Source organism: Bos mutus, chromosome 3 (assembly GCF_027580195.1).
Source record: "Bos mutus isolate GX-2022 chromosome 3, NWIPB_WYAK_1.1, whole genome shotgun sequence".
Taxonomy (NCBI): Eukaryota; Metazoa; Chordata; class Mammalia; order Artiodactyla; family Bovidae; genus Bos; species Bos mutus.
Genome location: NC_091619.1, coordinates 57,655,637 through 57,672,064, shown reverse-complemented (window position 1 = coordinate 57,672,064; position 16,428 = coordinate 57,655,637). Strand labels below are relative to the sequence as shown.

Below are 16,428 nucleotides of genomic sequence, written 5' to 3'. Positions count from 1 at the left end.
CCTGGAGTTTGACATGGACATGTTTGTTATAAGAAAGATTTGAAGAGAATGGCCCATTTAAAAGGGAACAGAGCATCTGAGTTTGCCACAAATAACAGTCCTTGAGGAAACATATGGCTTTCCCAGTGGGGAAAGGTGACGCTTAAATCCATCCTCTGAAATGTTCTCATCATTTTTTCTGGCCTTGGCACTCTGGCCTCCTGAACCCCCACCATCATGGGCCTTGGACCACCTCTAGGTTTCTTCTTAATACTCTTGCTGAAACCACTGGACAATTCTGCAGACAATTCTCCTCTCAGGGAGGACCTGAGTGTTTGTTTGAAGCAAGTGATGCCTTTCAGAATTGCATTAAAAATTTTCAAGTATCCTAGTCAAGCAGCATTCTCCAGGCCCTCCGGTGCATGCATCCTCAGAAGCACCAGTTCATTCCCCCAATTCTAACACTTAGAGTACGCTGTTTACATGTCTGCTTCCCCTCACCAGAGTGCCGGTTCCGTGAAGGATATGCGTGCCTATCCTCGTAACCTGTCTCTAAGCACAGCACTGAGAAGACAGTAGGCTTTTAGTAAACATTTATTGTATCAGTAAGTATGGGCTGGAAAAAGAATTGATATGGAGACAGACAGGTATGGAATTCAATCCTGGTTTTATATACTATGTGATATGCAGTGAGTTCTTAACCTTTCTGAGCCTTAGTTTCCTGAAAATCAGGTCACAGTAGCCAGTTTACAAGGAGCTAGAAGACTGACAATAGGTTATAAGTGAAAAGCCTATTGTAGACTGTAAGTACCCTCTGGATGTTAGTCCATTAATGTAACAGATCTTTGCTGTGTATCAACTGTATATTCCAGTCCAACCAGTGCTGGGTGCTGGAGAGATGCAGAGATGGAGACAGTTTCTCCTTTCAAGATGTGTGTGGTCTAACATTGTGATTTTTATGTTACTTTGTCTTTTGAGCTAATCAGCTGTAACTTAAGTGGATCAGACGTTCCCCTAGATTCTTCTGTAAGGATCCCCTCGCCCTAAGTAGGAGACTTTCCTCATTACTCTTGCTCTTCATGGTAGGCTGCCAGCACTTTTGCAAAGCCTTTGTTCTCTGCTATGATGCTAGTACTCAAGAATATTTCAGAACTGAGGAAGTGATGATGTCATATCCCAGCAGAATAAGAATCAGGAAAGGCTCCCATCCTAAAATTACAATGTAGCATACTTTGTATATATATATATTATATATATATATATATATAATATTTGTATGTATAGATGTAGAAGCTCTATACAGTCAGCAAAAACAAGACCAGGAACTGACTGTGGCTCTGATCATGAACTCCTTATTGACAAATTCAGACTTAAATTGAAGAAAGTAGGGAAAACCACTAGACCATTCAGATATGACCTAAATCAAATCCCTTACGATTATACAGTGGCAGTGAGAAATAGATTCAAGGCATTATATCTGAAGAACTATGGACGGAGGTTCATGACATTGTACAGGAGGCAGTGATCAAGACCATCCCTAAGAAAAAGAAATGCAAAAAGGCAAAATGGTTGTCTGCGGAGGCCTTACAAACAGTTGAGAAAAGAAGAGAAGGTAAAGGCAAAGGAGAAAAGGAAAGATATACCCATTTGAACGCAGAGTTCCAAAGAATAGCAAGGAGAGAGAAGAAAGCCTTCCTCAGTGATCAATGCAAAGAAATAGAGGAAAACAATAGAATGGGAAAGACTAGAGATCTCTTCAAGAAAATTAGAGACACTAAGGGAACATTTCATGCAAAGGTGAGCACACTAAATGACAAAAATGGTATGGACCTAACAGAAGCAGAAGATATTAAGAAGAGGTGGCAAGAATACACAGAAGAACTATGCAAAACAAAGTCTTCATGACCCAGATAACTACGATGGTGTGATCACTCACGTAGAGCCAACATCCTGGAATGTGAAGTCAAGTGGGCCTTAGGAAGCGTCACTACAAACAAAACTAGTGGAGGTGATGGAATTCCAGTTGAGCTCTTTCAAATCCTAAAAGATGATTCTGTGAAAGTGCTGCACTCAATATGCCAGCAAATCTGGAAAACTCAGCAGTAGCCACAGGACTGGAAAAGGTCAGTTTTCATTCCAATCCCAAAGAAAGGCAACGCCAAGGAACGCTCAAACTACCTCACAATTGAACTCATCTCACACACTAGGAAAGTAATGCTCAAAAATATCCAAGCCAGGCTTCAACAGCCAGTGAACCGTGAACTTGCAGATATTCAAGCTAGACTTAGAAAAGGCGAGGAACCAGAGATCAAATTGGCAACATCTATTGGATCATCGCAAAAGCAAGAGAGTTCCAGAAAACCATCTACTTCTGCTTTTATTGACTATGCCAAAGCCTTTGATTGTGTGGATCACAAAAAACTGTGGATAATTCTTTAAGAAATGGGAATATCATACCACCTGACCTGCCTATTGAGAAATCTGTATGCAGGTCAAGAAGCAACAGTTAGAATGGGACATAGAACAGCAGACTGGTTCCAAATTGGGAAAGGACTGCTTCAAGGTTGTATATTGTCACCCTGCTTATTTAACTTATATGCAGAGTACATCATGTGAAATGCTGGGCTGGATGAAGCACAAGCTGGAATCAAGATTGCACGGAGAAATATCAATAACCTCAGATATGCAGATGATACCACCCTTCTGGCAGAAAGTGAAGAAGAACTAAAGGGCCTCTTGATGAAAGTGAAAGAGGAGAGTGAAAAACTTAAAGCTCTACATTCAGAAAACTAAGACCATGACATCTGGCCCCAACACTTCATGCCAAATAGATGGGGAAACAATGGAAACAGTAACCGACTGTTTTCTTGGGCTCCAAAATCACTGCAGATGGTGACTGCAGCCATGAAATTAAAAGACATTTACTCCTTGGAAGAAAAACTATGACCTACCTAGAAAGCATATTAAAAAGCAGAGACATTACTTTACCAACAAAGGTCCATCTAGTCAAAGCTGTGGTTTTTCCAGTAGTCATGTATAGTTATGAGAATTGGACCATAAAGAAAGCTGAGCTCCGAAGGATTGATGCTTTTGAACTGTGGTGTTGGAGAAGATTCTTGAGAATCCCTTGGACTTCAAGGAGATGCACCAGTCAGTCTTAAAGGAAATCAACCCTGAATATTCTTTGGAAGGACTGATGCTGAAGCTGAAACTCTAGTACTTTGGCCACCTGATGTGAAGAACTGACTCATTGGAAAAGACCCTGATGCTGCAAAAGATTGAGGGCAGGAGGAGAAGGGGATGCCAGAGGATTAGATAGTTGAATGGCATCACCAAAGCGATGGACATAAGTTTGAGTAGGCTCCGGGAGTTGGTGATGGACAAGGAAGTCTGTCGTGCTGTAGTCCATGGGGTCGCAAAGAATGGGACACGACTCAGTGACAGAACTGAACTGATATTTTGTTATCACAATTTGATAGCTCTTCTTAATGAATAAAGGCAGCTAATTGAAGATAGCCACAGGGATGGTGAATTCAGATGTTTTCTGGGGGCACTTAAGAGTGTATTGGATGGGTCACTGTGCTTACTGCTAGAAGTGAGCTGATTAAAAAGCCTAAAAAATGTTTTAGAACAATGAACTCCTTTCCAAACATTTTTTCAAGCCTATCTTAAGCAAGAGAGGGAAGGTAAATGGTACCTAGAAAAGAGTCCTCAATGTCAGCTCATGACTGCTTATGCTGATAGGATGATGGAAAATCCCAGCATGATAATACCCCACTCCAGTACTCTTGCCTGGAAAATCCCATGGATGGAGGAGCCTGGTAGGCTGCAGTCCATGGGGTCGCTAAGAGTCGGACACGACTGAGCGACTTCACTTTCACTTTTCTCTTTCATGCATTGGAGAGGGAAATGGCAACCCACTCCAGTGTTCTTGCCTGGAGAATCCCAGGGATGGCGACGCCTGTTGGGCTGCCGTCTATGGGGTCTCACAGAGTCGGACACGACTGAAGCGACTCAGCAGCAGCAGCAGCAGCTTTAATTTGAAAATACATGTTAACACCCTAACATGTTAAGAATGTTAGGATGAAAAATAGTTTTTCCCCATGTGTTTTGCCTAAATGGTAGGAAAGCGTTGTGGGGGTGGGGGTGGGGAATCAGGGTGAGGTGAGGGACATGTGGCATGTGTGAGTGAGCAAGTACATGAGTGTGTGCACACAAGGGCAGTACTGACAGATTTACAATCTCTATGCCCAAAAGGGACCGTACCTCTAATTAGTAAGCATTGACTCTGTTTTTAAATTAAGTGTTGTGTTAATAAGTAATTGATCACATGTGCCATTGATTATGGAGAAGGCAATGGCACCCCACTCCAGCAGTCTTGCCAGGCAAATCCCATGGACAGAGGAGCCTGGTGGGCTTCAGTCCATGGGGTCGATAAGAGTCGGACACGATTGAGTGACTTCACTTTCACTTTTCACTTTCATGCATGGGAGAAGGAAATGGCAACCCACTCCAGTGTTCTTGCCTGGAGAATCCCAGGGACGGGGGAGCCTGGTGGGCTGCCATCTATGGGGTCACACAGAGTCGGCCACGACTGAAACGACTTAGCAGCAGTAGCAGGAGCCATTGACTAGTGACTCCTTTTTCTTTAGGAGAGAATTTTGTTGTTGTTATTGTTGTTTTAATTACTTTTTACTGGAGTATAATTGCTTTACAATGTATTAATTTCTACTGTACAGCAAAGTGAAGCAGCCATACATATACATGTATCCCCTTTTTTGGATTCCCTTCCCATTTAGATCACCACAGAGCACTAAGTAGCATTTGATGAGCTACACAGTAGGTTCCCATTAGTTATCTACTTTATACATAATATCAGTAGTGTATACATGTCAGTCTTTATCTCCCAAATCATCCCACGCCCCACTTACAGCCTTGGTGTCCACACCTTTGTTTTATACATGTGTCTCTATTTCTGTTTTGCAAATAAGATCATCTACACCATGTATCTAGATTTTTTTAATCAAATATTTTAAGTTTCTACTATGAGCAAGACATTATTCTGAGGGTGAGGCAGAGGTACAGCTCAGCCGTTGACTTCTAGATATTTGAAGACTTTCAGAAATGCACAGACTCTGGGCAATTTTATTTCTATTGAAAGTAACATGAATCTTTTCAATTTGCACTGAATGTTGAATGTTTCCAAGCTTAGTTCTTGGACCCAGTTCTCTCCTTGTCCCCTCCCAAGGTTTCAAATGCCATCTGAACACTCTGACTCCCCACTGTGTACCTCTAGCTCACTTGTCTGCTTTGAGCTCCAGACCCATATTCCGCATTAAATCTCAACTTGGATGTAGATGGTACCCCGCACTCAGTGTGTCCAGCTAAACCTGGGGGTGTGGTCTAAGTGAAGTTACCACCATCCAGCCAGTTACAGGACACTTTCATCTCCTTAGTTCTCATGTCTAGTCCACCACTGGGCTCCTCAGGTGGTGCTCCTGGTAAAGAACCCGCCTGCCAATGCAGGTAGACATAGCAGACATGGCTTCAGTCCTTAGGTTGGGAAGATCCCCTGGAGGAGGGCATGGCAACTCACTCCAGTATTCTTGCCTGGAGAATCCCATGGACACAGGAGCCCGGCAGGCTACTATTCACACGGTTGCAAAGAGTTGGACACGACTGAAGCAACTGAGCGTGCAGGTACTTTGTTGTTCACTTGCTCAGTCATGTCTGACTCTTTGCGATCTCATGGACTGCAGCATGCCAGGCTTCCCTGTGCTTCACCATCTCCCGGAGTCTGCCCAACTCATGTCCGTTGAGTCGATGATGCATCCAACCATCTTGTCCTCTGTCATCCCCTTCTCCTCCTGCCTTCTCTCTTTCCCAGCAACGGGGTCTTTTCCAGTGAGTCAGCTTTTCAGACCAGGTGGTCAAAGTATTGGAACTTCAGCTTCAACATCAGTCCTTCCAGTGAACACCCAGGACTGATCTCCTATAGGATGGACTGGTTGGATCTGCTTGCTGTCCAAGGGACTCTCAAGAGGCTTCTCCAATACCACAGTTTGAAGGCATCAATTCTTCAGCTCTCGGCCTTCTTTATGGTCCAATACTCACATCCATATTTGACTACTGGAAAAACCATAGCCTTGACTAGACACACCTTTGTAGGCAAAGTAATATGTCTGCTTTTTAACATGTTTTCTAGGTTTGTCATAGTTTTTCTTCCAAAGAGCGAGCGTCTTTTAATTTCATGGCTGTAGTCACCATCTGCAGAAATTTTGGAGCCCATGAAAATAAAGTTTGTCACTGTTTCCATCATTTGCCCATCTTTTGCCATGAAGTAACAGGACCAGATACCATGATCTTAGTTTTTTGAATGTTGAATTTTAAGCCAGCTTTTTCACTCTCCTCTTTTACCTTCATCTAGAGGTTCTTTAGTTCCTCTTCGCTTTCTGCCATAACAATTATATCATCTACATATCTGAGGTTATTAACAGTTCTCCCAGCAATCTTGATTCCAGCTTGTGCTTCATCCAGCCCAGGATTTCACGTGATGTACTCTGCATATAAGTTAAATAAGCAGGGTGACAATATACAGCCTTGATGTACTCCTTTCCCAGTTTGGAACCAGTTGATTGTTCCATATCCAGTTCCAGCTATTTCTTCTTGACCTGCATACAGGTTTCACAGGAGACAGGTAAGGTAGTCTGGTATTCCCATCTCTTTAAGGGTTTTCCAGTTTGTTGTGATACACACAGTCACAGGCTTTAACATAGTCAGTGAAGGAAAAGTAGATGTTTTCTAGAACTCTCTTGCTTTTTCTATGATCCAACGGATGTTGGCAATTTGATCTCTGGTTCCTCTGCCTTTTCTAAATCCAGCTTGGACATCTGGAAGTTCTTGGCCCATGTACTGTTGAAGCCTACCTTGGAGGATTTTGAGCATGCCCTTGCTAGCGTGTGAAATGAGTGCAATTGTGCAGTAGTTTGAACATTCTTTGCCTTGCCTTTCTTTGGTATTGGAATGTAAACTGACCTTTTCCATTCCTGTGGCCACTGCTGAGTTTTCCAAATTTGCTGGGATTTTGAGTGTAGTACCTTAACAGCATCACCTTTTAGGATTGGAAATAGCACAGCTGGAATTCCATCACCTCTTCTAACTTTGTTCATAGTGATGCTTCCTAAAGCCCACTTGACTTTGCACTACAGGATGTCTGGCTCTAGGTGAGTAATCACACCATTGTGGCTATCTAGGTCATGAAAAATTCTTTTTTGTGTAGTTCTTCTGTGTATTCTTGCCACTTCTTCTTAATCTCTTCTGCTTCTGTTAGGTCCATACCGTTTCTGTCCTTTATTGTGCCCATCTTTGCATGAAATGTTCCCTTGCTATTTCTAATTTTCTTGAAGAAATCTCTAGTCTTTCCCATTCAATTGTTTTCCTCTGTTTCTTTGCATTGTTAATTGAAGAAGGCCTTCTTATCTCTCCTTGGCTTTCTCTGGAACTCTGCATTCATTGTGTATATCTTTCCCTTCCTCCCTTGCTTTTTGCTTCTCTTCTTTTCTCAGCTATTTGTAAGGCCTCCTCAGACAACCATTGTGCCTCTCTGCATTTCTTTTTCTTGGGGATGGTTTTGATCACTGCTTCCTGTACAGTGTTATGAACCTCTGTCCGTAGTTCTTGAGGCACTCTGTCTATCAGATCTAATCCCTTGAATCTATGCATGCACTAGTCCACCACTAGCTGTTGCTGATTCTGTTGGTTAAATACTTTTTAAATCCATATGTTTCTCTCCTTTTCTACAATAGTCTCAGTCACCATGAGCTCTTACTTGGTCCTGTCTTCTCTGGCTCCTCTCCAATACTCTTTTTTCCAGAAATGTGAGTCAGATCAGGTCACGCCCATTACCTCAGACCATTTAACAAATCCCATTGCTCCTAGACAAAAATTCAGAATCCTCAATGCGACATCCAAGACCAACATGGCTCTCTGTATGTATTCCTGTCAGAGAGCCTGAAATCATCTTTACCTGACTTCTTCATATGATTAACTTTCTGGCTGCTCTCTAGACCTTACCTGAAAAGAAACTTCCACAAGAAAGCTTCTCATAGGCCCTCCCACTGCCATAGGACAGAGTACCCATCCTTAGCTGCATTGCATGGCTATGCATTTGGTTGTATGATTGTGAGTCAGTGTCTACTCCCCCTGTGCTGTGTGCTCACAAAGTAAGGACTGTTCTGTTTTACTCACCAAATGTATTCCCAGTTGGAGGACTAGGAGAGGGCTTGGTCCTGAAGGACCTCCCGAGCCAGGTGAAGCTATTTGGAATTATCCAAAGGGCAATGGGAAGCCTTTGAAAGTTTGGAAGCAGGGGACAATGTGATAGGATGTATACTCTAGAAGAATCACCGTGGACAAGGCGTAGAGAAATCCAAACAAGTACTCTTGAAACACGGAAATAAGCAGAGACACAGTAACTGCAGGTCCACTCTTTCTCTATTCCACCTTTCCTCCTCTCCTCTCCAAATCCAGTGAGGTTACCCAGATACCCTCTCAAACAAATGCTTGATCTATATCTAGTTGCCTGAACATTGAGTGACTTCCTAACAACTTGGTTGATGCAAGGAATAATAAAGTGAGAACTGGTCCAGACCCAAATGTACATCTTCAGCCCACATCTCCCACTTTAGTAGAAAGTCTAGAGACTGTCTAATAAGCAGAGTATAATACAATGTGGAAAGTGCTCTGATAGGAGTTAGAATGGAGGTCTGGAACTCAGAGGCGGTTATAACTAATACACTTTCAGGTGGAGCAGAAAATGCCTCACAGGGACTGTGGCATTTGATCCAGTAGGAAGGATAGGATTTTTTCAGAGACAGCTGAGGGGGCCCTCAGTGGCTGGAACAGCACGTGAAGGGCATGGCTGTTGGGGAATGGCTTTAGCTCTGGATGGGGATGGGGGTGGGGAAAGTGGTGATGTGCTGGGGCCTTATTGTAGAAGGTCTGGTATTCTTAGTTCAGGAGTGTGAATATGATATTCTGGGCTGCCAGAAGTCACTGGACCACTCCGAATATCTCTAAATTAAAAAACAATACATGAGGGAATACTTTATATTAAAGGTTTATAGAAAAAGCAGTGACTGGGCCAGTGAGAGCAATGATCTTCTGAACCCAAGAAACACAAGAATGATTCTGGTCCTGAAGCATGTACCATGGGGTCTGGGCCCCTGGTTGCAGTGAGCTGACCCAGGCCTGCCCCCAGGAGACCGAGTAGGGACCTGGCCACACACGGTCGTGAGCATGCTCTGCCCTGATAGCCATCCTGATTGGTATTTTATTTTGCAGTTCCATGGAGAACGGGAGGCCACCGGATCCTGCAGACTGGGCCGTGATGGATGTTGTCAATTACTTCCGAATGGCAGGATTTGAGGAGCAAGCTAGTGCATTTCAGGAACAGGTAACTCAATCTAGAGAAATACACAATGAACATGATTGCCTCCCTTCCCCACAACAAGCAGAAGGGACTGAGAAGGAAAGGCATAGAGAGCAGTGAGGGATCAGTGATGCCCCAGGTCACCCCAGCCCCCGGGAAACTGAGAGGGTGGGGAAGGGAAGTATGGAAGTGACAAGCTAATGATTCCTTCCTGCAAGAGGAAAACCCAAGCTCTGAGACAGAGACATGGGTGCAGCTATAGAGAGGAGGTCCAAGTCTCATCTCCATCTGCATCTCAGAAAGCAGAACACAGAAAAAAGAGGAAAATGAGGGGTGAATCTGGCAGAGAGACACACTTCTGTCTGCTGCTGGCCTCTGCGCCACCTGAGCTGTTAATTAAGCCTCCTCCAATTTGCTTGCTGGGTGCTGAGCAAAGTCGAATGGAAAGAACACAGGGTTTGGATTTCAATCCTGCTTCTTATAATTCTTTGTGATCCCAGGCAAGTTGTTATGACTCTCTGAGTCATGTTTTCACATCTGTAATACCAGGCTGTCAGTGCCTAGGGTGGTATTTTGAGAGTTAAAGGGTGAAGGCACGGTGCCTAGGGTAGGTGCTGGCCCAACTTTGATGCCCCCCAAATGTGAATTCCCTCACTCAGATCCAGTGTTGGTACTGGAGAGATGGAGAGAAGAGCAGGGGATCCCTCCCAATTGTCTGGGTGATTCCTGGTTCCATTTTCCAGGCTGGGCCAGCACTGCAAGGGATGGTTCTCAAAGGGCTTTGACCATGAGGAAGCAAATCAAGGTACATGTGATCACCACCAGACCAGCTCTGTAGGAAAACACAGAGTTCCCATTTCCCTGTCAATGAAGTCTGCAGTCTTCTAAGCATTCAGTTCACTTTTCTAATTTTATAATGTAATTGAGAGAATTATAAACTGAGCAATACATTTCGCTGCTTCTTGCACATCCCCTTAGCCATTTCTTTCTCTCTCAAGATAGGTTTGGATAAGTGCAGTTTTCTAATATCATGTTTTCTAATGAGATATATATCTTGTATTCTAATAAATATCTAATATCGTATATAGACAAGTACACTTCTCTAATATCATAAATAAATCTAATCTCTAGATTTCCTTCAGCCAGTTTTTTTCTTCAACTTTATCCCTGCATATGTGTTTTTTGTTAATTTGGAAAATTTGCCAGAATAACAGCTTAAATCACTTCACACCCACCAGGACAGCTAAAATTAGAAAAACTGATAGCAAATGTTCATGAGGATATAGAGCAACCACACTCTCCTACATCGTTAGTGGGAGTGTAAAAAAACACTCATATATCTACCCCATGATCTAGCAGCTTCATTCCAGAGTGTTTACCCAAGGGAAATGAAAGCATATGTCCACCAAAGATTTGCACAACACTGTTCAAGTAGCTTTATTGCTAATAGTACAAAACCAGAAGCCCAAGTGTCCATCAATAGAGTGAATATACAAACTGTGGTCTAGCCATCAGATCAGATCAGATCAGATCAGTCACTCAGTCATGTCCGACTCTTTGCGACCCCATGAATTGCAGCACACCAGGCCTCCCTGTCCATCACCAACTCCCGGAGTTCACTCAGACTCACATCCATCGAGTCAGTGATGCCATCCAGCCATCTCATCCTCTGTTGTCCCCTTCTCCTCCTGCCCCCAATCCCTCCCAGCATCAGAGTCTTTTCCAATGAGTCAACTCTTCACATGAGGTGTCCAAAGTACTGGAGTTTCAGCTTTAGCATCATTCCTTCCAAAGAAATCCCAGGGCTGATCTCCTTCAGAATGGACTGGATGGATCTCCTTGCAGTCCTAGGGACTCTCAAGAGTCTTCTCCAACACCACAGTTCAAAAGCATCAATTCTTCGGCACTCAGCCTTCTTCACAGTCCAACTCTCACATCCATACATGACCACAGGAAAAACCATAGCCTTGACTAGACGGACCTTTGTTGGCAAAGTAATATCTCTGCTTTTGAAAATGCTATCTAGGTTGGTCATAACTTTCCTTCCAAGGAGGAAGCATCTTTTAATTTCATGGCTGCAGTCACCATCTGCAGTGATTTTGGAGCCCAGAAAAATAAAGTCTGACACTGTTTCCACTGTTTCCCCATCTATTTCCCATGAAGTGGTGGGACCGGATGCCATGATCTTCGTTTTCTGAATGTTGAGATTTAAGTCCACTTTTTCACTCTCCTCTTTCACTTTCATCAAGAGGCTTTTTAGTTCCTCTTCACTTTCTGCTATAAGGGTGGTGTCATCTGCATATCTGAGGTTATTGATATTTCTCCCAGCAATCTTGATTCCAGCTTGTGTTTCTTCCAGTCCAGCATTTCTCAGGATGTACTCTGCATATAAGTTAAATAAGCAGGGTGACAATATACAGCCTTGACGTACTCCTTTTCCTATTTGGAACCAGTCTGTTGTCCCATGTCCAGTTCTAACTGTTGCTTCCTGACCTGCATACAGATTTCTCAAGAGGCAGATCAGGTGGTCTGGTATTCCCATCTCTTTCAGAATTTACAGTGGAATAAAGAAAAATGAACTATACTGATACACACAACAGTTTGGATGAGTCTTAAAACATTATGCTGAATGAGAGAAGCTCTGCATAAAAGAGCTTGTTCTGAATGGTTTTTGTCTTATTCCATGTGGGTTGCTATAACAAAAATACCATGAACTGTGTAACTTATAAACAATACTTATTTCTCATATTTTACAGGTAGGAAGTCTAAGATGAAAGCATTAGCAGACTGGGTGTCTGGTGAGGGCCCACTTCCTAGGCAGCCATCATTTTGCTGTGTCCTCACCCAGAGGAAGGGATGAGCAAGCTCTCTGGGCCCGCTTTTATAAAGGCACAGATATACATGGGGGCTCTGTTCTCATCATCTATTAATAATTGCCTCCCAAAGGGCCCGCCTCTTAATATCATTACTAGTACCCTCAAGATCCATTGCGGGGTTGGTTTCAACATACAAATTTGGGGGAGAACACATTCAGACCACAGCAGTTCTGTTTAGATAAAGGATGAAAACAGGAAAATACACTAATGGTAGAAAAAAAATCAGACAGTGCTCGCCTCTGGGTAGGCAGGAAAGGGGAATGACTAGGAAGGAGCATGAGGGAACTTTCTGAGGGATGGTGGCATTTTGCATCTTGATAAAGCTTTGGGTTATGGGTATATGCTTTGGTCACTGCTTATGCACAAACATATGCAGATGATTCAGATTTGTGTATTACACAGCCAGTAAATGTTTCCTCAAAAGTAAAGACCTATAAAAAATAATTAATGGTATACAAACTGAAGTATTTAGGGGAGAAGTATACTGATGATGCAACTTACTTTGAAATGCATCAGAATACAGACTCACAGTTGCATAGAGGGATGAGTAGATGGATAGACATATGATACAATAAGCATGGAATATAATCATTGTAGAATCTACGTGGTGGCAATACAGGTGCTCCCTATAATATTCTTACAACTTCATGTTTGAAATTTTTTATAATAAAATTGTGGGGGAAAATAACTGCGGTTGGAGAGTGGAAGGCTGATCAGCTGAAACCTATTTTGTTTTGGTCTAATGTTATAATGTCCCTTTGTGTCATTGCAGTTGAATAACTCACTTCTAAAATTAAATTTAAATAGTATTATGAAAGGTTAACAAAAAAAAGAACTGAGCTAAAAGGTCTCTTGGCCAGATTCCCAGCTGCCCAAAAGCATTTTTCAGAAGGAGCTTTTGCTCAGACTCCTCTGATACAGATGGCCCAGACTGGGGGTGGAGGATATTCTTTGGGCCTTTCAGACTCTGAAATGGAACTGGCAAGCTCTGAGCTCTGCCCAGGAGCAGGCCCTTTCTCCCAGGAATGACATCAGTCTAGCACCAGTGACATGGGAGTCAAAAGGGGACACAGTTCCCCAAAGCATCTCATTCAGAAGTCCTTCAAGGGAGAAAAGGAACACCGTCTTGTTTCTTCAACTCTGGAGCCTGAGAAATGAATTCCTGAGGGAGTGGAATTTTGCAAGCATGGTCTAGATGCTCAAGTTACTTCATTCTTATGGAAAGGTGATTGGAAAGGAAAAGAATCTGCCTTGAATTATTCTCTGGAAGTGACTTGAATCTTCCTCCTACTTTGAATCTCATATCTTTCCTCTTCTCATTAAAGGAGGTAAACTTTGCAAGGAAGCAACCACTGGCCAGACTCAGGCTGACAAGACCAACAGCTGCTGTGCTTTTCATGAGGACTGAGGATCAGGATCCTCTGCTATGTTATCCTCTTCCATCACCATGCTTCAGAGGCCTTCAGTGCTTCACCTCCAGTGATCTTCCTGGAAATGAACCCCAAGCAGTCAGCAGTCACTCACCACATTCATCCCTGATGGGAAGACTACAGGCTACCCCCAGCCCAAACACAGGACCCTTTTAGGCACTTCTAGGTCACAGCAGCTGAAAGAGAAAAAGAATGGCCACATCCTTAAATCTCCATAGGGTAGGCTCTGCCCTTCCATGTGACAGAAGCAGGCCAGGAAAGTGAGCATCCTCTAAACCACCTTAGAAAGTGGCAGGTTCAGAAAGGGTAGTACAGTTGCCAAACGCAGCACGTCTTGGTGTGAGAGCTTAGTTTCTTGGCTGTTATGGATGGAATGTTTGTCCCCCTCAAATTCATTTTAAAACCCTAACTCGCAATGTGATGGTGTTTGGAAGTAGGGCCTTCAGGAGATAGATTTAGATGAAGTTTTGAGGCTGGAACCCTCGTGGTGGGGTAAATGCCCTGGAAAGGGAGCTTGCTCTTTCTCTCCGTATTATATGTAAGGATATAGCACGAGGGCAGCCATCTGCAAGGTGGGAAGAGGGCCCTCACCAAGAGCCACATGTTGGCACTGTGATCTTGGACTTCCTGCCTCCAGACTGTGAGTAATAAATCTCTGTTGTTTAGGCCACCTGACCCTTGGTGTCTTGTTACAGCAGCCTAAGCTGACTAAGACACTGACATTGACGCCAGACATGTCCACCATGACATGTGCTGACTTTCAGGAGAATGTCTATCTTCTTGGTATGGTCTCACAATATATTACTGGATATCCTGTTGTTGTACCAACCAGACTAAGAGGTTTATTTCTAGCAGCGTGTTCCTTTGGAAGAGGTCAGGCCATTGATTTGTCCAAAGTGCAGGGATGTCCCATGTTCCTGTGGTATGGAGGGGCAGCTGGATTAGCCGAGGGATCTTTGTGTAACCTCCTTTTCTCTATGCAAGCACAGTGATACCTAATAATTATCTCCCTAAGGTTCCCACTGATGCAGTTATCACCATCAGGTTTTCCTCTTATCAACTTCTTTTGAGCTTCTGTGTGAGCCACAAGTACAGACCAAAAGAATTATCAAGAGGGAAGGCCTAAGAACCTGCCCAGTCCCCTCCACACCCCTGCACCAAGGATCCACTGTCAACAGTGTGCATGTTTGGGGTCATTTCCTGCTCTGGCCATTCTGTCATGACCAGTGACATGGCTCTCTGTCGCCCACTGGCCTCATTAACGTTGCTCCCCAGATGACTCACTGGCGCATAAGAGGAGGAGGCACTGGGATCCCTTCCTAGACAAGGCAGTGATTACGGCTATTGCCAACACTGTCTCTCATCCCCACCAACACGGTGGTGTGGTGGCTCTTTTCCCAAGTGTCTTCCAGCATTCAGACCTCTTAGGCTGTGGTGTGAAGGATATGAGTGAGAGTCATGACTCCTGGTTTCTTTCCTTCTGATCAACTCATGGTCATTAGAAGACCCTGCAGGGTTGGCCTTTCTGGGACTCAGATTTCTATGATGAATGTTGAGTTAAACAAGCCGAATATTGCTCAAGTTCCTGCTTTAAGAGCCAATTGTTACCTTGCAACTGGCCCTCACGAAGTAAGCTTTCAATGCACAACACAGGGCAGAACTAGATGATAAAAAATTGGCAGTGGCCCAGGGATGTGCGTCACCTGCTTTTCAAGAGTCAAAGGTAACTTAGGAATTTTACTTTCCTAAGGGTTTAGTTTTTAAGAAAGAACTTCTTGACTAACTCATTCAGAGGCACCTCTACCTTCCTTACATAGAACATTTAGGATAGAGTTTATTTTGTTAAACTCTGAAGGCTGAGAAGCTTCTGACGGTGCTTTCAGTTGCCAATTAAGTCCATCACAGCAAATGCATCACTCCAACTGGACCCTACCTGCCTGTTGTAGGGTAGTCACTTCATATCTTCTTTATCTGACTCACACACTCAGAATGTATGTGAAGAAGATGGAAATGGAGAGCGCCATTCAGTCACTGTCACATAACTCATATCGTTCAGATCCTCAGACTCACAAGTGAGCGACATCACTGACTCTGTTTCTAGAATAATATGTATCACTAAAATCATTTTTTTTTCAGAGTATCATGACAAAATAATATGCAATTCATGGTGACTAATTTTAATCCATTATCTCCTCACATTCCCCAAACCATGTGACTGGAACAGTATTTTACTGTGAAATGTCCAACTGATTGTTAAAGCTGTTCATCTGAAATGCCAAGACTGATCATTCTTTTAAGATGGCTTATTACTAACTTCGTTTTCTGAAGGTTGAGCTTTAAGCCAACTTTTTCACTCTCCACTTTCACTTGCATCAAGAGGCTTTTAAGTTCCTCTTCACTTTCTGCCATAAGGGTGGTGTCATCTGCATATCTGATGTTACTGATATTTCTCCCAGCAATCTTGATTCCAGCTTGTGCTTCTTCCAGTCCAGCGTTTCTCATGATGTACTCTGCATATAAGTTAAATAAACAGGGTGACAATATACAGCTTTGACGAACTCCTTTTCCTATTTGGAACCAGTCTGTTGTTCCATGTCCAGTTCTAAGTGTTGCTTCCTGACCTGCATACAAATTTCTCAAGAGGCAGATCAGGTGGTCTGGTATTCCCATCTCTTTCAGAATTTTCCACAGTTTATTGTGATCCACACAGTCA

At 43.3% G+C, this 16,428-nt stretch overlaps 1 protein-coding gene across 2 annotated transcripts in view; it reads left to right on the top strand.

The window, feature by feature from the left end:
• SAMD13 (sterile alpha motif domain containing 13) overlaps positions 1-16,428 on the top strand; it is a 52,830-nt gene that overhangs the window by 23,423 nt on the left and 12,979 nt on the right. The window contains exons 3-4 of one of the 2 annotated variants that reach the window (XM_070364421.1): positions 9,322-9,433; positions 13,611-16,255. In XM_070364421.1, coding sequence (XP_070220522.1) covers positions 9,322-9,433; positions 13,611-13,871 — 373 coding nt within the window. In that variant the 3' untranslated portion in view covers positions 13,872-16,255. Of the gene's footprint in view, positions 1-9,321; positions 9,434-13,610; positions 16,256-16,428 lie in introns of those variants that run through there. The other variant, XM_005887420.2, reaches the window with a different exon arrangement.